The sequence below is a fragment of the Oncorhynchus tshawytscha genome, linkage group LG10 (assembly GCF_018296145.1).
Source record: "Oncorhynchus tshawytscha isolate Ot180627B linkage group LG10, Otsh_v2.0, whole genome shotgun sequence".
Lineage (NCBI taxonomy): Eukaryota > Metazoa > Chordata > Actinopteri > Salmoniformes > Salmonidae > Oncorhynchus > Oncorhynchus tshawytscha.
The window spans coordinates 15922154-15945692 of record NC_056438.1 but is presented as its reverse complement, the minus strand read 5'-3'; the positions used below and the strand labels follow the sequence as shown (position 1 = coordinate 15945692).

The 23539-nt window shown below is 47.1% G+C and overlaps 1 protein-coding gene across 12 annotated transcripts; it reads left to right on the top strand.

The window, feature by feature from the left end:
* The first annotated feature begins 668 nt into the window (after positions 1 to 668).
* Positions 669 to 11570, top strand: LOC112259825 (heterogeneous nuclear ribonucleoprotein C). Of its 12 annotated transcripts, none has more exons than XM_042329507.1 (11): positions 671 to 821; positions 2440 to 2473; positions 6331 to 6380; positions 6837 to 6953; positions 8012 to 8139; positions 8312 to 8384; positions 8571 to 8618; positions 8707 to 8909; positions 9743 to 9856; positions 9984 to 10135; positions 10429 to 11570. In XM_042329507.1, the coding sequence occupies exons 3-11, from the start codon at positions 6376 to 6378 to the stop codon at positions 10510 to 10512; spliced, it is 924 nt and encodes a 307-aa protein (XP_042185441.1). In that variant the 5' UTR covers positions 671 to 821; positions 2440 to 2473; positions 6331 to 6375; the 3' UTR covers positions 10513 to 11570. The 12 variants fall into 12 exon arrangements, with proteins under 12 accessions (XP_042185442.1, XP_024290247.1, XP_042185441.1 ...); XM_042329510.1 differs by having other exon boundaries at positions 6834 to 6953; positions 9984 to 10129; XM_024434478.2 differs by having other exon boundaries at positions 6834 to 6953.
* The last annotated feature ends 11969 nt before the right edge of the window (positions 11571 to 23539 follow it).

Sequence of the window (23539 nt, the reverse complement as noted above, 5' to 3'; positions counted from 1 at the left end):
GGCATGCTGACTGCAGGAATGACCACCAGAGCAATTGCCAGAGAATTGAATGTTCATTTATCTACCATAAGCCCCCTCCAACGTTGTTTTTTCGAGAAGTTGGCAGTACATCCCACCGGCCTCACAACCAGGATCTACATCCGCCTTCTTCACTAGCGGGATCATCTGAGACCAGTCAACCGGACAGCTGATGAAACTGAGTATTTATTTTTGTAAAAAAACACTTTTGTGGGGAAAAACTCATTCTGATTGGCTGGGCCTAGCTCCCCAGCGGATGGGCCTGGCTCTCCAGTGGGTGGGCCTATGCCTTCCCAGCCCTACCCATGGCTGTGCCTCTGCTCTGCTGTGAAATCCATGGATTAGGGCCTAATTAATTCATTTCAATTGACTGATTTCCTTATATGATCTGTAATTCAGTAAAATAGTTCAACTGTTGTATGTTGCGTTTATATTTTTGTTCGGTATATGTTTTATTTTGTAGTGGAGGCTATTGTTGCACTTCTATGCATGTGTGCATTGTTTCAGTCAGATGGTAGTCTACTGTTCAAAGATGGAATGTGGAGGCGCCTCTTAGGCGGGGTTTAGTGATATATCAACCAATTCCCGAAGAGATTTAAGTCACGTTCTCCTGACTAGATCCAATAAGATACCAGTATTCCGGATAAGGAGTGAACATACTGCTATGCGTAGCCACAGCGCCATTTCGTGTTAACTGGTTCAAGGTACAGTACAATCTGCCTACTGAATTGGAAACGGATCATATAAGACACCAACCAACACAACGTCGAAATTGTACTCATTTTTCAATAATTGAGCTCCTGGTGAGTATTTTGAATCGAGAACATTTTTCAGATTTTTTTTTTCTTTTTTTTTTTCTTTTTTACTTTGAGCTGATCTCTTTCGGACTTTTTATTTTTTTGTTTTGAATGGATTTTTCTGACTGCATTCTCTGAATTTGTGTTGGCTTTTAAAGGCGTGCATTTTGTTGCAGCGACGGGTGGAAAACAGGCTGCGCGTGACTAGTATTGGTTAGCTCTCTACACAGCGGTAATTTTTTTGCTTTACTTTTCGAATTAGGACTTTTGAACCTTCATTTTTCCAAGTTTACCATAAGAGCATTTTGTGTGTTTTATGGTAATATTTTTATGTGAAGAAAGATCGAAGGTTGTTTCCAATCTGACTGGACAAATGATTAGGCCTAGTAGTATGTGGTCAACATCATGGTCGTCTTTTCCCCACCCAGGAATGACGTTTTTAACAGGGTTTTTATACTGTTCAACCTTTTCATTTTAAGACCCAGTAACATGAATTTCGGTTGTTGAAGTTGACTGCTCAGAAATATTTCCAACGTTTTCTTTTTGGCTTTCTTATTTTTGAGGTTCGCAACAGTGCTCTCTGCATTAGCCGTATTTCTCGAAACAATGACGTAATTTCTGAGGCATTATCTTTTTTCACTATGAAGAGTGAAAGTGGGCGTTCGTTTGCACTGGAATACAAAACAATACGGTGTATTGTGTAAGCAAAGACATTTGTTAAATCGAGAAATAGACTACCCTGGCATTGCATTTTGTGATATGAATAATTAAAATATTGTGCAGAATGAGATTTCATTCATCCATAATTTGTGCTTTTATTGAACATTATTCAAATGTGTAGCCTGTTGAAATAGTTGTGGTCAGACTTCTATGTGATCAACGTCCATTAGGCCTACTAGAGCTGATCAGTGAACAAAGCTTCTTATGTAGGAAATCTCCTGTGCCTAAGGCAGTGTTGGTATGCATTGATGATGTGAAGATGCCCTGTTACTATGACAATTTCAGGGAGTTGATTTTGCACCAGTGGATACAGTTTATATTTTTTAAATTTGTTGTTGATCACCTCCTCTCTGTAGGCCTTACCCAGACCGTTTTATTATTTACAAGCCCTAACTAGTAGACCTACCAGCTGTGTCCTAATTCTCTCAAATGGCTTCCTTCCCTTCATGACAGAAAACAGACTAGTTGGACTGAATAGTTTTTTTTTCATCGTTTTAATCAAGTCCTGCTGGTCTGGGCCCACATTCACAAAGTGTCTCGCACCAGTGGTGGTCTAGGATCAGGTCCCACCTCCCATCCAGTCATTGTAATCTAAAACTGATCCTAGATCAGCACAGCTACTCTGAGATGCTTTGTGAATACAGGGCCAGAAGTCTTGAAGGAAAGGAATATGTGTCTACTGTGGTCTTGACACAGTTTAAGAGGTGTGCACCTGACCCCACACCACATTATGTACAGATGGTTACGACTTAGCCTATACATGTATATGGCTACTAACACAATCACAATGGTTTGTTTCTAAATCTTCTATCATTAGCATAGTTCATAGCCTCTGATTATGGGTTCAGTTCAACATTACAGGTGTTCTCTTCTAATTTACATTTTTTTGTTTCCCTTTTTTTAGTTTTTGAGGCATCTTTTTTGAGCAGCGACAAATCGTAAGTTGGTCTCCTGTTTTTTTTTTTCCACCTCCACGTTGACATCGATTTTGAATCTAGTTTAGTTTTTTCTTTCTGCCTTTGTGAAGTAGCCTTTTTTTCTCCTTTTGGAAATCCCTAAAGCAAGTAGTTTTCTGCTGCTTTTGTGTTGTGATAGCCTATCACTACTGTCCATTTTGTTTTGGTAGTTTTGAGTAGCCTAGTAGTTTGCATTTCACATTGAACCCCTACTTTCCCACTTCTTTTTCTTGATTTAAAAAAACAAACAGATTGGTCACCTTCAGAAAGTATTCACACCCCTTGACCTTTTCCATATTTTGTTGTTACACAACCTGAATTTAAAATAGATTTTTTTTTAAATTACAAGGTAATTTTTAAAATATAAATCACTGGCCTACACACACAATACCCCATAATGTCATTGGGATTGTTTGTAATGGAATTTTTACAAATTTAATCAAATGAAAAGCTGAAATGTATTCAACCCCATTGTTATGGCAAACCTAAATAAGTTCAGGAGTAAAAATCTATTGACTGTGTGCAATAATAGTGTTCTACATTTATTTTGGATGATTACATCCTCTCTGTACCCCACAGAAACAATTATCTGTAAGGTCAAATCAAATTTAATTTGTCACATACACATGGTTAGCAGATGTTAATGCGAGTGTAGAGAAATGCTTGTGCTTCTTGTTCTGACAATGCAGTAATAACCAACAAGTAATCTAACTAACAATTCCAAAACTACTACCTTATAGACACAAGTGTAAAGAGCTAAAGATATATGAATGAGTGATGGTACAGAGCGGCATAGGCAAGATGCAGTAGATGGTATCGAGTACAGTATATACATATGAGATGAGTATGTAAACAAAGTGGCATAGTTTAAAGTGGCTAGTGATACATGTATTACATAAAGATGATATAGAGTACAGTATATACCCTACATTATTTATCTCATATGTATACGTTATATTAAGTAGCATTGTTTAAAGTGGCTAGTGAGATATTTTACATCAATTCCCATTATTAAAGTGGCTGGAGTTGAGTCAGTGTGTTGGCAGCAGCCACTCAATGTTAGGTCCCTCAGTCGAGCAGTGAATTTCAACGGATTCAACCACAAAGATTAGGGGTTTTCCAATGCAAAGAAAGGTAAAGATAAATAAAACAGACATTTAATGTCCCTTTGAGCATGGTGAAGTTAATAATTACACTGTGGATGGTGTATCAATACACCCAGTCACTACAAAGATACAGGCGTCCTTCCTAACTCAGTTGCCGGACAGGAAGGAAACCACTCAGTGATTTCACCATGATGCTAATGGTGACTTTAAAACAGTTACAGAATTTAATGGCTGTGATAGTAGAACGGATCAACAACATTGTAGTTACTCCGCAATACTAACCTAATTGACGGAGTGAAAAGAAGGAATCGTGTACTATTTTATTTTAAATGCATCCAGGCAAGATCCTAGATGACAACCTGGTTTAGTCTGCTTTCAATCAGACACTGGGAAATGAATGAACCTTTCAATAGGACAATGACCTAAAACGCAAGGACAAATCTGCACTGGAGTTGTTTACCAATAAGACAGTGGCCAATTTACAGTTTTTAAATAGATTTAAGTCAAAAGGAATGGCAAGACCTGAAAATGGTTGTCTAGCAATGACCAACAACCAATTGGACAGAGCTCAAAGAATAATGGGCAAATGTTGCCCAATCTTAGACCTACCCAGAAAGACACAGCTGTAGTCACTGCTAAAGGTGCTTCTACAAAGTTTTGCCTCTGGGTTGACATACTTATGTAAATGAGATATGAATTAAGAAAACATGTCTAAAAACACGTCTTCACTTTGTCATTTATGTTGTGTGTAGACGGATGAGAATATTTGATTTTGAATTCAGGCTGTCACACAACATGTGTGATCAATATGAATACGGTCTGAAGGCACTGTAACTGACAACATCGGTGACGGGTAACCATCGAAGGGGCTGCTGAGAAACCGGATCCCCCAACTTACCAGGAGTTGACAAATACTGACCTAACTACTTACTTGTTAACTGGAGATGTTGGCATACGTGACAAATGTTGAAGCACAACACACACACACACTAATGAAAGCCTTGAATATAAACCTAAACTGTTCTGCGCTCTAAAACAATTCCACATGTGGTGTGTCTTTTCACTTCTTGTAAAATAATATCTAAATGGGAAGTGAAGGGAACGATGAGTCTGACTGCATTCTAGTATCACCAATAAGGCTAGGGACCTCACGTTGTGATATCACCATACTGGTGCCAATAAGTTATGTATGGGGATTTTTTTCTCTTCTCACGATTCAGTTTGTTTTGTGATTTATATGCTGTGACTTTATTGCGTTTCGATGTTCCAAACATATTGCTCACCATGTCTTCTGTAGAGGGACAAAGGAAAAATAGCGTAGTTTTGGTACAGCCAACTAGCACAAATTATATTGCAATATTGTCAAAACTCTAGACGATTGTCAAAAATAATGTTCTGATATGTAACTATTGATCCCCACACACACACACACAACCAACAACGTGTAGTACCACCTTCCAGACTAGGGCCGTGTTCCAATTTATCTCTTCCTCTTGAAAGGAAATGACTTAAATAATAAATGTAGTGGAACTTTCACTGGCCTTTGCCAATACAATGCTTTATATATTTGTGGGGAACAACAGCACACTTCAGGAGAGATTATTGGGACTCTAGGATTATGTCCCTCTCCAGCCCATAATAGTCACAGCTGTGCGTGTTATATCACCTCTTACTAGGGTCACATGACCTGCCTGCGTTCTCCCTCATCAACGCTGGTAGATACTAACCCAGCCTTGTCAACTGGCCAGGCGTGACAACACATCCTAGCCAGAATCACTAACTGAAAAGTGCATTAAGCTTTTGGATAGGCACCCAGCCCCAACATGGCAGTGTAATCTGAAATGTGTGTGTCCACCGTACAGACAACGCTGTGGAGCCTTCTATTTTTATCATTTATGAAAGTGGACACAAGCCACGAGGGGCTCTGCTTTGGGATTTACAAAGACAGACATTTGAGAATGTCCTCCCCACACCATGTAATAACATATCCCTTGGTCACATCCCAAATGACACCCTATATGTTCCCTGTAAAGTGCACTACTTTTGACCGTAACCCTATGGGCCCTGTTTAGAAGTAGTGCACTATATAGGGTGCCAATTGGGACTCTGCTTCGATTTACCACAAAAAATGCCTAATAATGAAAGCCAGTGACTTAAATTACTTCCTGTTAATGTAGTTCACAGACATTTATGAGAGGTCACGTGTCAAGAGTACACGTGGTAGCTAATATACTATTGGATGTATCCCAAATAGCAGTCTATTCCCTCAAGTTCACTACTTTTGACTGGAGCCCTCTGAGCCCCTATGGTGGGTTATGTATGGTATAGGGTGGCATGGGATGCAGTCATTCTATTATTTAGTGTCTCTGAGGTTGTCATGCCAGCCGTGGATCATATTGTTTGTGTATCTAATGACTGCTGTATGCTCAGGTACTTTGTCATGCTAAGTCTTGTTTGTTATGATAATACTATTTGTCCAACAGGTTTTTGGGGGTGCTACTTCTTCCTTTACCGCTACAGCTTTTGTTTTTTTATGCATGTGGTATATTCCCCCCCCCCCCCTCAAGTACCTCATGGGGGCAGCACTGATCCAAAAACAAGAAATACTGAACTTCTGGAGACTTTTCTCATTCTAGAGACATCGCCCCCTCCCTGTAGATGAAATACATCTCCCACAATGCATTGCTGAGCTCCGGCTCGAATTACCAATAATGACACTCTTCTCTCCAACAGAAACAGGTAGGCAGGCAGACCACGACCGTCCAGGGTACAGGCAATATGGAGTGAGTTCTGGCTATTTCAACCCTGCCTATATGTTCTCTAGATGTAGGAACAGAAGGCTTTAAACCCTGAAATCTGTGCAAAATGGCTGTTGACAAATGTGTATGTGACAATGACAACACCCACCTTCCTGTGCACAAAACAATTACCTTAGATTATAGGCACATGAAAGTCCACCTATACAGTCAACATGTACTGTGAGCCATCACCCAAAGTGACCTACATACACAATGAAGGGGATGCTTGTTTTAAACAACTGTGTGTGTCTGTGTATAGACACACACACTGAAATCGGGTCCAGTTTATGTTGAAAAGCATCCCCAAACAGGCACATGGTCACAGACACGCATATCCACACACTCAGCTTACATCTCTCTCTCTCTCTCCCTCCCCCTCTGTTTCCCTGCTCTTTTCCTTTCATCCCCTTCTCATAAACAACGGTGTCCCACCACCAGTAGCTTGATGGCTGGCAACGTTACCAACAAGACTGACCCTCGCTCCCTCAACTCCCGGGTCTTCATCGGGAACCTCAACACTCTCCTGGTCACCAAGGCAGACGTGGAGGCCATCTTCAGGTTGGGAGCATGGACAGTACTATGCACTACTAGTACTACTAGGGTTGCACAATTCCCCTATTTATTTATATATATCTGAACAAAAATATAAATGCAACATGAAACATTTTCAGAGATTTTATTGAGTTACAGTTCATATAAGGAAATATAAGGAAATATAAATAAATTCATTAGGCTCTAATCTATGGATTTTAGATGACTGTGCAGCCATAGGCCCTCCCACTTGGCAGCCATAGGCCCACCCACTTGGCAGCCAGGCCCACCCACTGGGGAGCCAGGCCCACCAACTTGGCAGCCAGGCCCACCCACTGGGGAGCTTGGCAGCCAGGCCCAGGCAATCAGAATTATTTACAGACAGGGCCTATTATTTACAGACAGGGCTTTTATTACAGACAGAAATTCTCTAAAATGACGTCAGAGGCAGCTTATGGTAGAGAAATCAACATTCAATTCTTTGGCAACGGCTCTGGTGGACATTCCTGCAGTTGGCATGCCAATTGCACGCTAGAGACATCTGTGGCATTGTGTTATGACAGCTGCACATTTTAGTGGCCTTTTATTGTCCCCAGCACAAGGTGCACCTGTGTAATGATCATGCTGTTTAATCAGCTTCTTGATATGCCACACCTGTCAGGTGGATGGATTATCTTGGCACGGTAGAAATGCTCACTAACAGGGATGTAAACAAATTTGTGCAAAACAATTGGAGAGAAATAAGCTTTTGTGTGTATGGAAAATGTATGGTATCTTTTATTTCAGCTCATTAAACATGGGACCAACACTTTACATGTTGCGTTTCATATTTTTGTTCAGTATATATTTTTTATTCTGGTTGGAACATTTTCCGTAATCAAGGGAATCAGCAGGAAATCCGTCTAATCACGATTACTGGAAAACTGAAAAGTTACCGGGATTTCGCACGCCTAGTACTATGGTAATCTCTGCTCCCACCTCTCCAGTCCCTGTGTACATGTTTCTATGGAGGGGTTGGGATGAAGCAAAAGACGAGTTTCCATTCATTGTACAGTGGGCAATAACATAACCTTCTTTATCTTCAGCAAGTACGGCAAGATAGTGGGCTGCTCCGTGCACAAGGGGTTCGCCTTTGTCCAGTATGCCAATGAGAGGAATGCCCGGGCCGCCGTAGGGGGCGAGGATGGGAGGATGATCGTAGGACAGGTGCTGGGTAAGAACCTGGGCCGTGTTTTCTGCTCCTTCTTCCATGTCTTCCCTTTACCTCTTCTGAAGGCATAGTAGATGTGGTCACTTGGATTTGACGCCCCGTCTTGATTTAAACTTTCTCTAATTTGCCTCCTTTCTCTGCTCTTTGTTTCTCCCCCCTCTCCTCTCTCTCTCAGACATTAACCTTGCTTGCGAACCGAAGCATCAGAGATTGAAGACTGTGAAGCGCTCTGCGGGAGATATGTACAGGTGTGTGAATTTAAATAGGATCTTTACCAAGTGCACCAGTCAATCCTTTTTGTATAAAAATAAATGCATGTAAATGTTGAACTATGCAATTTACTGTTCCAACCTTGCTGTCTCACTCTCTGTATCGCTCTTTTGTTTCTCTGTCTCTCTGTCTCTCTCTCTCCCTCTTTCTGCTTTATTCCTCAGTTCTTCATTTGATTTGGAATATGACTTCCAGAGAGATTACTATGACCGGTGAGTCTACCTTTCTCGGTTGCCACTCCCTATACTGACAAAAGGATAAAGAATGATTATTTTTTTGCTGTTTGTTTTGCTGTTGTAGGATGTACCCGTACCAGTCCCGCGTGCCCCCTCCACCTCCTCCCCCCCTGTCCCGGGCGGTGATCCCCTCCAAGCGGCCCCGGGTCAGTTTGAGTGGAGGCGGTGGAGGAAGAGGAGGTGGAGGAGCAGGGGGCAGCCGACGCACCAAGACCAACTTCTCATCCTCCAGGAGCAGCCAGAGCAGGGTCTCCACCTCACGCACCAGTCAGTACCACTCACACACACATGGAATTACAGATGCTTTTGACACTTCCCACAGTGACGATATACACTGAGTATACCAGACATCAGGAACACCTTCCTAGTTGCACCCCCCCTTTGCACTCAGAACAGCATCAATTCGTCAGGGCATGGACTTTACAGGGTGTTGAAAAGCGTTCCACAGGGATGCTGGCCCATGTTTATTCCAATGCTTCTCACAGTTGTGTCAAATTGGCTGGATGTCCTTTGGGTGGTGGACCATTCTTGATAAACACGGGAAACTATTGAGCATGAGAAACCCAGCAGCATTGCAGTTCTTGACACAAACCGGTGCGCCTGGAACCTACTACCATACCCAGTTTAAAGACACCCAAATCTTTTGTCTTGCTCATTCACCCTCTGAATGGCACAGAGACACAATCCATGTCTCAAGGTTTAAAAATCCTTCTTTAACCTGTCTCCTCCCCTTCATCTACACTTGATTGAAGTGGATTTAACAAGTGACATCAGTAAGGGATCATAGCTTTCACCTGGATTCACCTGAGCAGGTGTTCGTAATGTATTTCATACTCGAGTATATGATAATATTTGCCATTTTAGCAGATGCTTTAATCCAAAGCGACGTACTCATGCTTGCATGTGTTTTTACGTATGGGTGGCCCTGTGAATCAAACCCACAATGCTGGTATTGCAAGCCCCACTACACACTAACTCTGAATTGACTCCGGTCATTTACCCTGTAGACACATGAATCCATGTTCATTATATGGAAGTGAAATCCATACCTACTGTTAATGTATGCCTCTGACACTTTTTATCCCCTCTCTCTAACCCAGTGAAGGCAGATGACCTGCAGACCATCAAGAGAGAGCTGACCCAGATCAAACACAAGGTGGACTACCTGCTGGAGAGTCTGGAACGCATGGAGAAGGACCACACCAAGAAGCTAGGTAGGACGGGACAGACACTAGTGAGGAAGTACACATTGTTGCCCACTGCATTTTCAAACATTAGGTTTGAAACAACACATTTTTGTATATCAATAAACCTCTCCCTCCCATCCCCCTCACTCTCCAGACATGAAGAGTAGTGGGAAGCCGGAACTCGGGGAGGTGTCTCCTCTCCACTGTGGAGGAAAGAAGGAGGAGAGCTTGAAGAGGGAGAGGGAGAGCCAACTGCTCAATGACTCCGAAGAGGAGGAGGGAGACCTACTGGAGGAGGAGGAGGAGGTGAGGGGGATGGGGGATGGAGGAGGTGAGCGTGGGATTAGAGAGTGGAGCAAACTGAGGTGGCGGAGATTTAGGAGAGGCGAGATCAGTACTTGAGGGGGCACTTGAGAGGGAATGGAGCAGAATAGAAAAGAGTTTGAGGTGTAGGGTCTGCATCCCAAATGGCACCCTTATTTCCTAAATAGTGCCCTAATTTTGACCAGGTCCTGGTAGAAAGTAGTGCACTATACAGGGAATAGGGTGACATTTTGGGAATCAGTGTCTAATATCAGGTTATTGAATGTTCTTTGCAGGTGAAGAGTCGAGGAAGGGAAGATGACGATGAAGAGGAGGAAGGTGAGGATGATGGAGATAGCGCCAACGGAGACGACTCTTAAACACCGCAAGATTGTCTGTTCGCACACACATGCATACATACAGGCACACACACACACACACACACTCCCTGACATACACAAAAGGAAATGTGTATAATTACATAGCAACACACATGCAGTACATGGACAGCTGTTCCTACTGAACTCACTATTCATATGGACATTTCCACTATACCATTCTGAACGTGTGCTCACCTACACATTCAGTAACACTCTACCAGTTATGTCAAGCAAATATCTGTCCCTTTTCTTCTCTTTGGATTTCTCTCCGATGTATTAGTTTGTAGCCTCATACGGCCATCCTGATCTCTCCATTTACATTATTTGTGAATTGAAATGAAATGAAATGAGAGAGCGTGCGCAGCAGTCAGGTTGGTGGACCAGGCTAATTATTTGGCCCCAGATCAAAGATTTTCTTTATGTATACCGTATGTATCTTGAAAAATAGTTTTATTCTAGTTGTACTAGTCCAGATACAGTGGATCTCAAACCTCTCCTCAGAGACCCCCAGTCGTTCCATGTTTTTGATCTATTCCACAGCTAGCACACCTGATTCAACTAATCATCATGTTCTTGACTAGGACAATCAGACGAGTTAGTTCAGGGCTCCACAACATTGTGAAACATCTGGGGGTCCCGAGAGGTTTTAAAACCACTGGACTGGAGGATCTTGGCACCTGCTGCGTCCACCAGCAGGTGGCACTGTGCAATGACATTTTTACACACCTAGGCTACCGTGAAATGTGGTGCTGGAGTTGGAAGATTTTACAATGACCATATTATAAAAATCGTAAACAATGAAACAGACATGTATAGGAAGATTTCATGCCAGGATTGTCTAATGTATGCCGTTTTCTTTGCCCTGAATGGTTTTGCTTGTTTCTTTTTTAGCTTACTTATTTGTGTCAGGAAATACACTTTGACTTAGTATAACCTTGAGTTCTGTAATGGACGTTATCCATGTTGGTGTGTTTGTCTCGGTTGCCGTGTGATTTCAGTTGACCATTACTTTGACTGTGCTTGTGAATTAAAAACTTCCAAGTGGAAATGCTCCAGGCCAGAATGTCTTTGAGCTGTTTGTAATCAAGATGTGTGTATGGCGCATGTTTCTGCTAATTATAGGTTAACAGATTAAAACTACTCAGCCACATACGGCATTAACATAAGACATGGTAACTCAAAATGCATGGTAAACAAGTGGTTAACTACTTGTGTTCCCCTTCCAGGAGAATGTGTCTTGTCAGGTCCTTAATGACAGAAATAAGCCAGGACTGCTTCCCTCAGCACTGCTCAGAATAAGCCAACCTGGTCTCAGGGGTAGAAGTAACATAGTAAACTGAAATTAGTATAATACTTTGTTACATTTGGTGTGGCATGTATTAATTTGTGACTGTCCATCCATGTTGCATGATATGTTACAAATTAAACATTCTCTTAGCTAATTTTGACTAGGTGGCTAACATTAGCAAGGCTAGGGGTTATAGGAAAGGTTAGCTAACATGTTAAGTAGTTGCTAATTATCTCAAATGCTACCCTGACTAACCACCCTCCTTTTGATTTGCCTTATGTAACCATACCAAACGCAACAGTTCATACTAATTTGAGTGTCCTGTATTTTCATTTACTATGTTACGTCTAGTCTGAGACCAGCCAGAATAAGCAGAGCTCTCTTCCAGAGGAATTCCTCAGCTATGCTGACCTTTCTGAGAATGGCCCAGACATCTGAGCAGAAGTGAAGGGTTAAAACACGCAGTATCTGACACACACTACTTGAAATCACTATGGATATACAGGTAAACACTTGAGTAAATGAGGGATATAAAGTATATTGGAAGCAGATGCTTCCACACGGGTGTGGTTCCTGAGTTATTTAAGTAATTAACATCCCATCATGCTTAGGGTCATAAATAAAAATTCCCAGCTGCCCATTATTCTGGCTACCAGGACTAGAAGAAAATATCTTAGTGACTTTGGTATCAAAGGAGCATAGGGACAGTGTACAGAACACTTACTGGAGATTCTGCAGCGGTGCCTGAGATGCTGTTTTCCACCACCATCAACAAAAGACCAAATTATGGAATTTCTCATGGAAGAATGGTGTTGCATCCAATAGAGTTTGACATTTTTAGAATATATGCCAAGTTGTATTTAAGATGACTTGGTGGCCCAACACACTATGAAACTTTGGTGTTTCCTTTATTTTGTCATTTATCTGTATATTGGATTATAATAATTAAAGATAAATTCAAATCCTTGGCGACAACGTCGTTACCAGTCTCAATTGCTACCACATATAGGTTCGGGGATAGAGCCAGCTGGTAAACCAGATTACCTTGGAGATTCTGGAGATGGTTACTGGCCACCCCTCATAGCCTGGTTCCTCTAGGTTTCTTCCTAGGTTCTGGCTTTTCTAGGGAGTTTTTCCTAGCCACCGTGCTTCTACACCTGCATTGCTTGCTGTTTGGGGTTTTAGGCTGGGTTTCTGTACAGCACTTTGAGATATCAGCTGATGTAAGAAGGGCTTTATAAATACATTTGTTTACTACTAGTCAGCATTCAGGATCAGGTGGTTGGTTGGTTGGGAGGTAGAGATGGCAACCAGTAAACAACATTCAGTATCAGGTGGTTGGTTGGGAGGTGGAGATAGCAACCACTAGACAACATTCAGTATCAGGTGGTTGGTTGGGAGGAAGGAATAGTTCAATGGTATTGGTATTTTATTAGGATCCCCATTGGCTGTTGCAAAAGCAGCAGCTACTCTTCCTGGAGTCCACACAAAACATGAAACAATACAGAACATCAATAGACAAGAACGGCTCAAAGTCAGAACTACATACATTTTTTAGCCTACAGTAGCCTACATATCAATGCATACACACAAACTATCTAGGTCAAATAGGGGAGAGGTGTTGCTTTATCTGTTTTAAAAAAAAACTGGTTTGCTGTTTATTTCAGCAATATGAGATGGAAGTTCCATACAATTAGGGCTCTGTAAATACTGTACACTTTCTTGAATTTGTTCTGGATTTGGGGACTGTGAAAAGACCCCTGGTGGCATGTATGGTGGGATAAGTGAGTGTGTGTGTCAGAGCTGTGTGTAAATTGACTCTGCAAACAATTTGGGATTTACAACACAATGTTTCTTATAAAAAGAAGTGATGCAGTCAGTCTCTCCTCAAGTCTTAGCCAAGAGAGACTGCCATGTATAGTATTTATATCAGCCCTCTGATTACAATGAAGAGCAAAATGTGCTGCACTGTTCTGAGCAAACTGCAGCTTAACTAGGTCTTTCCTTGCAGCACTTGACCACATGAGTGGACAATAATCAAGATAAGACAAAACTAGAGCCTGCAAAACTTGCTTTTTGGAGTGTGGTGTCAAAAAAGAAGAGCATCTCTTTATTACGGCCAGACCTCTCCCCATCTTTACAACCATTGAATCTATATGTTTTAACCATGACAGTTTACAATATAAAGTAACGCCAAGTAATTTAGTTTCCTCAACTTGTTCAATAGCCACACCATTCATTACCAGATTCAGCTGAGGTCTAGAATTTTAGGAATGATTTGTACCAAACACAATGCTCTTAGTTTTAGAGATCAGGACCAGTTTATTACTGGCCACCCATTCCAAAACAGACTGCAAATCTTTGTTAAAGGTTTCAGTGACTTCATTATCTGTGGTTGCTGATGTGTATATTGTTGAATCATCAGCATACATGGACACACATGCTTTGTTTAATGTCAGTGGCAGGTCACTGGTAAAAAAATAGAAAATAGTAGAGGGCCTAGAGAGCTGCCCTGCACTACACCACACTTTACATGTTTGACATTAGAGAAGCTTCCAACAAAACCATTTGAGATCTATTAGATATATAGCTCTGAATCCACAATTATGCATAGGTTGAAAAGCCATAACACATACGTTTTTTCAACAATGTCTTATGGTCAATAATATCAAAGGCTGCACTGAAATCTAACAGTACCACTCCCACAATCTTCTTATTATCAATTTCTTTCAACCAATCATCAGTCATTTGTGTCAGTGCAGTACATGTTGAGTGCCCTTCTCTATAAGCATGCTGAAAGTCTGTTGTTAATTTGTTTACAGAGAAATAGGATTGTATTTGGTCAAACACAATTTTTTCCAACAGTTTGCTAAGAGCTGGCAGCAAGCTGATAGGTCTGCTGTTAGAACCAGTAAAGGCCACTTTACCACTCTTGGGTAGCGGAATTACTTTGGCTTCCCTCCAGGCCTGAGGACAAAGACTTTCCTCTAGGCTCAGATTAAGAATATGACAGATAGGAGTGGCTATAGAGTCAGCTACCATCCTCAGTAGCTTTCCATCTAAGTTAAATGATAGAATGTAACCTGAAGAGAGGTCATTGTGGCTAAAAGAGAGTGGGAGGTGAGAAGGGAGAGGGGGATGTGAAGAGAAGAGTGTGAGAGGGTGTGAGAGAAGGGAGAGATGAAAGAGGAGCAACAGGGGGGTCATGGGACAGGGAGCAACAGAAAGAGGAAGAGAGAAGAAGAGTGGGAGAGATGGAGCTGTAAACCCATTTATCAGTGTCTCCTACTGGGAAGTGTGTGGATATGTGCCCGTGCATGCATGTGCGTCTGTGTATTCTTGTGTGTGTACGTGTCCGTGCATGCGTGTGTATTCTTGTGTGTGTACGTGTCCATGCATGCGTGTGTATTCTTGTGTGTGTACGTGTCCATGCATGTGTGTCTGTGTATTCTTGTGTGTGTATATGTGTCCATGCATGCGTGTGTGTATTCTTGTGTGTGTACTTGTCTATGCGTGTGTTTGTGTGTGTGTGTGCGTAATTTGTGTTTGAGAATGGTATTGTGCTGTGGTTGCCCTGTGACTAGCCTCAGAGCTGGACTGAATGTCAATGAGAACTCCAGAAGAGAAAAAAAACTGGTGAGAGGAGAGGAACATGTCGAGGGGGACAGAAGAAAGGGAGGGAGAGGAGAGGAACAGGTCGAGAGGGACAGAAGAAAGGGAGGGAGAGGAGAGGAACATGTCGAGGGGGACAGAAGAAAGGGAGGGGGAGGAGAGGAACATGTCGAGGGGGACAGAAGAAAGGGAGGGGGAGGAGAGGAACAGGTCGAGAGGGACAGAAGAAAGGGAGGAGAGGAGAGGAACAGGTCGAGGGGGACAGAAGAAAGGGAAGGAGAAGAAGAGGTCGAGGGGGACAGAAGAAAGGGAGGGAGAGGAACAGGTCGAGGGGGACAGAAGAAAGGGAGGGAGAGGAGAGGATCAGGTCGAGAGGGACAGAAGAAAGGGAGGGAGAGGAACAGGTGGAGGGGGACAGAAGAAAGGGAGGGAGAGGAGAGGAACAGGTCGAGGGGGACAGAAGAAAGGGAGGAGAGGAACATGTCGAGGGGGACAGAAGAAAGGAGGGAGAGGAGAGGAACAGGTCGAGGGGGACAGAAGAAAGGGAGGGAGAGGAGAGGAACAGGTCGAGGGGGACAGAAGAAAGGGAGGAAGAGGAACAGGTCGAGGGGGACAGAAGAAAGGGAGGGAGAGGAGAGGAACAGGTCAAGGGGGACAGAAGAAAGGAGGGAGAGGAGAGGAACAGGTCGAGAGGGACAGAAGAAAGAGAGGAGAGGAGAGGAACAGGTGGAGGGGGACAGAAGAAAGGAGGGAGAAGAACAGGTCGAGGGGGACAGAAGAAAGGGAGGGAGAGGAACAGGTCGAGGGGGCAGAAGAAAGGGAGGGAGAGGAACAGGTCGAGGGGGACAGAAGAAAGGGAGGGAGAGGAGAGGATCAGGTCGAGAGGGACAGAAGAAAGGGAGGGAGAGGAACAGGTCAAGGGGGACAGAAGAAAGGGAGGGAGAGGAACAGGTCGAGGGGGACAGAAGAAAGGGAGGAAGAGGAACAGGTCAAGGGGGGCAGAAGAAAGGAGGGAGAGGAGAGGAACAGGTCGAGAGGGACAGAAGAAAGGGAGGGAGAGGAGAGGAACAGGTCAAGGGGGACAGAAGAAAGGGAGGGAGGGAGAGGAGAGGAACAGGTCGAGAGGGACAGAAGAAAGGGAGGAGAGGAGAGGAACAGGTGGAGGGGGACAGAAGAAAGGGAGGGAGAAGAACAGGTCGAGAGGGACAGAAGAAAGGAGGAAAGGAGAGGAACAGGTCGAGGGGGACAGAAGAAAGGGAGGGAGAAGAAGAGGTCGAGGGGGACAGAAGAAAGTGAGGGAGAGGAACAGGTCGAGGGGGGCAGAAGAAAGGGAGGGAGAGGAACAGGTCGAGGGGGACAGAAGAAAGGGAGGAGAGGAACATGTCGAGGGGGACAGAAGAAAGGAGGGAGAGGAGAGGAACAGGTCGAGGGGGACAGAAGAAAGGGAGGGAGAGGAGAGGAACAGGTCGAGGGGGACAGAAGAAAGGGAGGAAGAGGAACAGGTCGAGGGGGACAGAAGAAAGGGAGGGAGAGGAGAGGAACAGGTCAAGGGGGACAGAAGAAAGGGAGGGAGAGGAGAGGAACAGGTCGAGAGGGACAGAAGAAAGGGAGGGAGAGGAGAGGAACAGGTCAAGGGGGACAGAAGAAAGGGAGGGAGAGGGGGCAGAGAACAGGTCGAGAGGGGACAGAAGAAAGGGGGAGGAAGGAGAGGAACAGGTGGAGGGGGACAGAAGAAAGGGAGGGAGAAGAACAGGTCGAGGGGGACAGAAGAAAGGGAGGGAGAGGAACAGGTCGAGGGGGACAGAAGAAAGGGAGGGAGAGGAACAGGTCGAGGGGGACAGAAGAAAGGGAGGGAGAGGAATCAGGTCGAGAGGGACAGAAGAAAGGGAGGGAGAGGAACAGGTCAAGGGGGACAGAAGAAAGGAGGGAGAGGAACAGGTCGAGGGGGACAGAAGAAAGGGAGGGAAGAGGAACAGGTCAAGGGGGCAGAAGAAAGGGAGGGAGAGGAGAGGAACAGGTCGAGAGGGACAGAAGAAAGGGAGAGGAGAGGAGGAACAGGTCAAGGGGGACAGAAGAAAGGGAGGGAGAGGAGAGGAACAGGTCGAGAGGGACAGAAGAAAGGAGGGAGAGGGAACAGGTGGAGGGGGACAGAAGAAAGGAGGGAGAAGAACAGGTCGAGAGGGACAGAAGAAAGGGAGGAAAGGAGAGGAACAGGTCGAGGGGGACAGAAGAAAGGAGGGAGAAGAAGAGGTCGAGGGGGACAGAAGAAAGGAGGGAGAGGAACAGGTCGAGGGGGACAGAAGAAAGGGAGGGAGAGGAACAGGTCGAGGGGGACAGAAGAAAGGGAGGGAGAGAACATGTCGAGGGGGACAGAAGAAAGGGAGGGAGAGGAGAGGAACAGGTCGAGGGGACAGAAGAAAGGGAGGGAGAGGAGAGGAACAGGTCGAGGGGGACAGAAGAAAGGGAGGAAGAGGAACAGGTCGAGGGGGACAGAAGAAAGGAGGGAGAGGAGAGGAACAGGTCAAGGGGGACAGAAGAAAGGGGGGGAGGGAGAGGAACAGGTCGAGAGGGACAGAAGAAAGGGAGGAGAGGAGAGGAACAGGTGGAGGGGGACAGAAGAAAGGGAGGGAGAAGAACAGGTCGAGGGGGACAGAAGAAAGGGAGGGAGAGGAACAGGTCGAGGGGGACAGAAGAAAGGGAGGGAGAGGAACAGGTCGAGGGGACAGAAGAAAGGGAGGGAGAGGAACAGGTCGAGGGGGACTGAAGAAAGGGAGGGAGAGGAGAGGATCAGGTCGAGAGGGACAGAAGAAAGGGAGGGAGAGGAACAGGTCGAGGGGGGGCAGAAGAAAGGGAGGGAGAGGAACAGGTCGAGGGGGACAGAAGAAAGGGAGGGAGAGGAACAGGTCGAGGGGGACTGAAGAAAGGGAGGGAGAGGAGAGGATCAGGTCGAGAGGGACAGAAGAAAGGGAGGGAGAGGAACAGGTCAAGGGGGACAGAAGAAAGGGAGGGAGAGGAACAGGTCGAGGGGGACAGAAGAAAGGGAGGGAGAGGAACAGGTCGAGGGGGACAGAAAAAGGGAGGGAGAGGAGAGGATCAGGTCGAGAGGGACAGAAGAAAGGGAGGGAGAGGAACAGGTTGAGGGGGACAGAAGAAAGGGAGGAAGAGGAACAGGTCAAGGGGGACAGAAGAAAGGGAGGGAGAGGAACAGGTCGAGGGGGACTGAAGAAAGGGAGGAAGAGGAACAGGTCGAGGGGGACAGAAGAAAGGGAGGGAGAGGAGAGGAACAGGTCGAGAGGGACAGAAGAAAGGGAAGGAGAGGAGAGGAACAGGTCGAGGGGGACAGAAGAAAGGGAGGGAGAGGAGAGGAACAGGTCGAGAGGGACAGAAGAAAGGAGGAGAGGAGAGGAACAGGTGGAGGGGGACAGAAGAAAGGAGGGAGAAGAACAGGTCGAGGGGGACAGAAGAAAGGGAGGGAGAGGAACAGGTCGAGGGGGACTGAAGAAAGGGAGGGAGAGGAGAGGATCAGGTCGAGAGGGACAGAAGAAAGGGAGGGAGAGGAACAGGTCAAGGGGGACAGAAGAAAGGGAGGGAGAGGAACAGGTCGAGGGGGACAGAAGAAAGGGAGGGAGAAGAACAGGTCGAGGGGGACAGAAAAAGGGAGGGAGAGGAGAGGATCAGGTCGAGAGGGACAGAAGAAAGGGAGGGAGAGGAACAGGTTGAGGGGGACAGAAGAAAGGAGGAAGAGGAACAGGTCAAGGGGGACAGAAGAAAGGGAGGGAGAGGAACAGGTCGAGGGGGACAGAAGAAAGGAGGAAGAGGAACAGGTCGAGGGGGACAGAAGAAAGGGAGGGGGACAGAGGGAGAGGGAACAGGTCGAGAGGGACAGAAGAAAGGGAAGGAGGGAGAGGAACAGGTCGAGGGGGACAGAAGAAAGGGAGGGAGAGGAGAGGAACAGGTCGAGGGGGACAGAAGAAAGGGAGGAGAGGAGAGGAACAGGTGGAGGGGACAGAAGAAAGGAGGGAGAGGAGAGAACAGGTCGAGGGGGACAGAAGAAAGGGAGGGAGAGGAACAGGTCGAGGGGGCAGAAGAAAGGAGGGAGAGGAACAGGTCGAGGGGGACAGAAGAAAGGGAGGGAGAAGAACAGGTCGAGAGGGACAGAAGAAAGGAGGAAAGGAGAGGAACAGGTCGAGGGGGACAGAAGAAAGGAGGGAGAAGAAGAGGTCGAGGGGGACAGAAGAAAGTGAGGGAGAGGAACAGGTCGAGGGGGGCAGAAGAAAGGAGGGAGAGGAACAGGTCGAGGGGGACAGAAGAAAGGAGGAGAGGAACATGTCGAGGGGGACAGAAGAAAGGGAGGGAGAGGAGAGGAACAGGTCGAGGGGGGGCAGAAGAAAGGGAGGGAGAGGAACAGGTCGAGGGGTACAGAAGAAAGGGAGGGAGAGGAACAGGTCGAGGGGGACTGAAGAAAGGGAGGGAGAGGAGAGGATCAGGTCGAGAGGGACAGAAGAAAGGGAGGGAGAGGAACAGGTCGAGAGGGACAGAAGAAAGGGAGGGAGAGGAGAGGATCAGGTCGAGGGGGCAGAAGAAAGGGAGGGAGAAGAACAGGTCGAGAGGGACAGAAGAAAGGGAGGAAAGGAGAGGAACAGGTCGAGGGGGACAGAAGAAAGGGAGGGAGAAGAAGAGGTCGAGGGGGACAGAAGAAAGTGAGGGAGAGGAACAGGTCGAGGGGGCAGAAGAAAGGGAGGGAGAGGAACAGGTCGAGGGGGACAGAAGAAAGGGAGGAGAGGAACATGTCGAGGGGGACAGAAGAAAGGAGGGAGAGGAGAGGAACAGGTCGAGGGGGGCAGAAGAAAGGGAGGGAGAGGAACAGGTCGAGGGGTACAGAAGAAAGGGAGGGAGAGGAACAGGTCGAGGAGGACTGAAGAAAGGGAGGGAGAGGAGAGGATCAGGTCGAGAGGGACAGAAGAAAGGGAGGGAGAGGAACAGGTCAAGGGGGACAGAAGAAAGGGAGGAAGAGGAACAGGTCAAGGGGGACAGAAGAAAGGGAGGAAGAGGAACAGGTCGAGGGGGACAGAAGAAAGGAGGAGAGGAGAGGAACAGGTCGAGGGGACAGAAGAAAGGAGGGAGAGGAGAGGAACAGGTCGAGAGGGACAGAAGAAAGGAACAGGAGAGGAGAGAACAGGTCGAGGGGGACAGAAGAAAGGGAGGGAGAGGAACAGGTCGAGGGGACAGAACAAAGGTCGAGGGGGACACAGAAGAAGAAAGGAGGAGGGAGGAGAGGAACAGGTGGAGGGGGACAGAAGAAAGGAGGGAGAAGAACAGGTCGAGGGGACAGAAGAAAGGGAGGGAGAGGAACAGGTCGAGGGGGCAGAAGAAAGGGAGGGAGAGGAACAGGTCGAGGGGGACAGAAGAAAGGGAGGGAGAGGAACAGGTCGAGGGGGACTGAAGAAAGGGAGGGAGAGGAGAGGAACAGGTCGAGAGGGACAGAAGAAAGGAGGGAGAGGAACAGGTCAAGGGGGACAGAAGAAAGGAGGGAGAGGAACAGGTCGAGGGGGACAGAAGAAAGGGAGGGAGAGGAACAGGTCGAGGGGGACAGAAGAAAGGGAGGGAGAGGAGAGGATCAGGTTGAGAGGGACAGAAGAAAGGAGGGAGAGGAACAGGTCAAGGGGGACAGAAGAAAGGGAGGGAGAGGAACAGGTCGAGGGGGGCAGAAGAAAGGAGGAACAACAGGTCGAGGGGGACAGAAGAAAGGGAGGAAGGAAGAGGAACAGGTCGAGGGGGACAGAAGAAAGGAGGGTGAGAGGAACAGGTCGAGGGGACAGAAGAAAGGGAGGGAGAGGAGAGGAACAGGTCAAGGGGGACAGAAGAAAGGAGGGAGAGGAGAGGAAACAGGTCGAGGGGGACAGAAGAAAGGGAGGAGAGGAGAGAACAGGTCGAGGACAGAAGAAAGGAGGGTGGAGGGGGGACAGAAGGGGGACAGAAGAAAGGAGGGAGAAGAACAGGTCGAGAGGGACAGAAGAAAGGAGGAAAGGAGAGGAACAGGTCGAGGGGGACAGAAGAAAGGGAGGGAGAAGAAGAGGTCGAGGGGGACAGAAGAAAGGAGGGAGAGGAACAGGTCGAGGGGGCAGAAGAAAGGAGGGAGAGGAACAGGTCGAGGGGGACAGAAGAAAGGAGGGAAGAAAGGAACAGGTCGAGGGGGACAGAAGAAAGGGAAGAAACAGGGAGGGGGACAGAAGAAAGGAGAGGAACAGGTCGAGGGGGACAGAAGAAAGGGAGGGAGAAGGAACAGGTCGAGGGGGACAGAAGAAAGGAGGGAGAGGAGGAACAGGTCGACAGAAGAAAGGGACAGAAGAACAGGAGGGTGAGAAGAAAGGGAGGGAGAGGAACAGGTCGAGGGGACAGAAGAAAGGGAGGGAACAGGAGAAGGGAGGGAGAGGAACAGGTCAAGGGGGACAGAAGAAAGGAGGAACAGAGAGGAGAGAGGAGAGGAACAGGTCGAGAGGGACAGAAGAAAGGAGGGAGAGGAGAGGAACAGGTCGAGGGGGACAGAAGAAAGGGAGGGAGAAGAACAGGTCGAGAGGGACAGAAGAAAGGGGAGGAAAGGAGAGGAACAGGTCGAGGGGGACAGAAGAAAGGGAGGGAGAAGAAGAGGTCGAGGGGGACAGAAGAAAGGAGGAGAGGAACAGGTCGAGGGGGCAGAAGAAAGGGAGGGAGAGGAACAGGTCGAGGGGGACAGAAGAAAGGGAGGAGAGGAACATGTCGAGGGGGACAGAAGAAAGGGAGGGAGAGGAGAGGAACAGGTCGAGGGGGACAGAAGAAAGGAGGGAGGGAGAGGAACAGGTTGAGGGGGACAGAAGAAAGGAGGGAGGGAACAGGTCGAGGGGGACAGAAGAAAGGGAAGAAGAACAGGTCGAGGGGGACAGAAGAAAGGGAGGAGAAGAACAGGTCGAGGGGGACAGAAGAAAGGAGGGAGAGGAGAGGAACAGGTCGAGGGGGACAGAAGAAAGGGGGAGGGAGAGGAACAGGTCGAGAGGGACAGAAGAAAGGGAGGGAGAGGAACAGGTCGAGAGGGACAGAAGAAAGGAGGGAGAGGAACAGGTCTGAGGGGGACAGAAGAAAGGAGGAAGAGGAACAGGTCAAGGGGGACAGAAGAAAGGAGGGAGAGGAACAGGTCGAGGGGGACAGAAGAAAGGAGGAAGAGGAACAGGTCGAGGGGGACAGAAGAAAGGAGGGAGAGGAGAGGAACAGGTCGAGAGGGACAGAAGAAAGGAGGGAGAGGAGAGGAACAGGTCGAGGGGGACAGAAGAAAGGGAGGGAGAGGAGAGGAACAGGTCGAGAGGGACAGAAGAAAGGAGGAGAGGAGAGGAACAGGTGGAGGGGGACAGAAGAAAGGGAGGGAGAAGAACAGGTCGAGGGGGACAGAAGAAAGGGAGGGAGAGGAACAGGTCGAGGGGGACAGAAGAAAGGGAGGGAGAGGAGAGGATCAGGTCGAGGGGGACAGAAGAAAGGGAGGGAGAGGAGAGGAACAGGTCCAGGGGGACAGAAGGAAGGAAGGAAGGGAGAGGAGAGGAACAGGTCGAGGGTGACAGAAGAAAGGGAGAGAGAGGAGAGGATCAGGTCGAGGGGGACAGAAGAAAGGGAGAGAGAGGAGAGGATCAGGTCGAGGGGGACAGAAGAAAGGGAGGAAGAGGAACAGGTCGAGGGGGACAGAAGAAAGGGAGGGAGAGGGACAGGTCGAGGGGGACAGAAGAAAGGGAGGGAGAGGAGAGGATCAGGTCGAGAGGGACAGAAGAAAGGGAGGGAGAGGAACAGGTTGAGGGGGACAGAAGAAAGGGAGGAAGAGGAACAGGTCAAGGGGGACAGAAGAAAGGAGGGAGAGGAACAGGTCGAGGGGGACAGAAGAAAGGGAGGAAGAGGAACAGGTCGAGGGGAACAGAAGAAAGGGAGGGAGAGGAGAGGAACAGGTCGAGAGGGACAGAAGAAAGGGAAGGAGAGGAGAGGAACAGGTCGAGGGGGACAGAAGAAAGGGAGGGAGAGGAGAGGAACAGGTCGAGAGGGACAGAAGAAAGGAGGAGAGGAGAGGAACAGGTGGAGGGGGACAGAAGAAAGGAGGGAGAAGAACAGGTCGAG

What these genes read in the sequence shown, in the direction of transcription:
- LOC112259825 (XM_024434479.2), top strand. An exon ending in GATCGTAGGACAGGTGCTGG is followed by an intron (nt 8,140 to 8,311) that starts GTAAGAACCTGG and finishes TCTCTCTCTCAG; the next exon opens with ACATTAACCTTGCTTGCGAA. An exon ending in CAGAGAGATTACTATGACCG is followed by an intron (nt 8,619 to 8,706) that starts GTGAGTCTACCT and finishes TTGCTGTTGTAG; the next exon opens with GATGTACCCGTACCAGTCCC.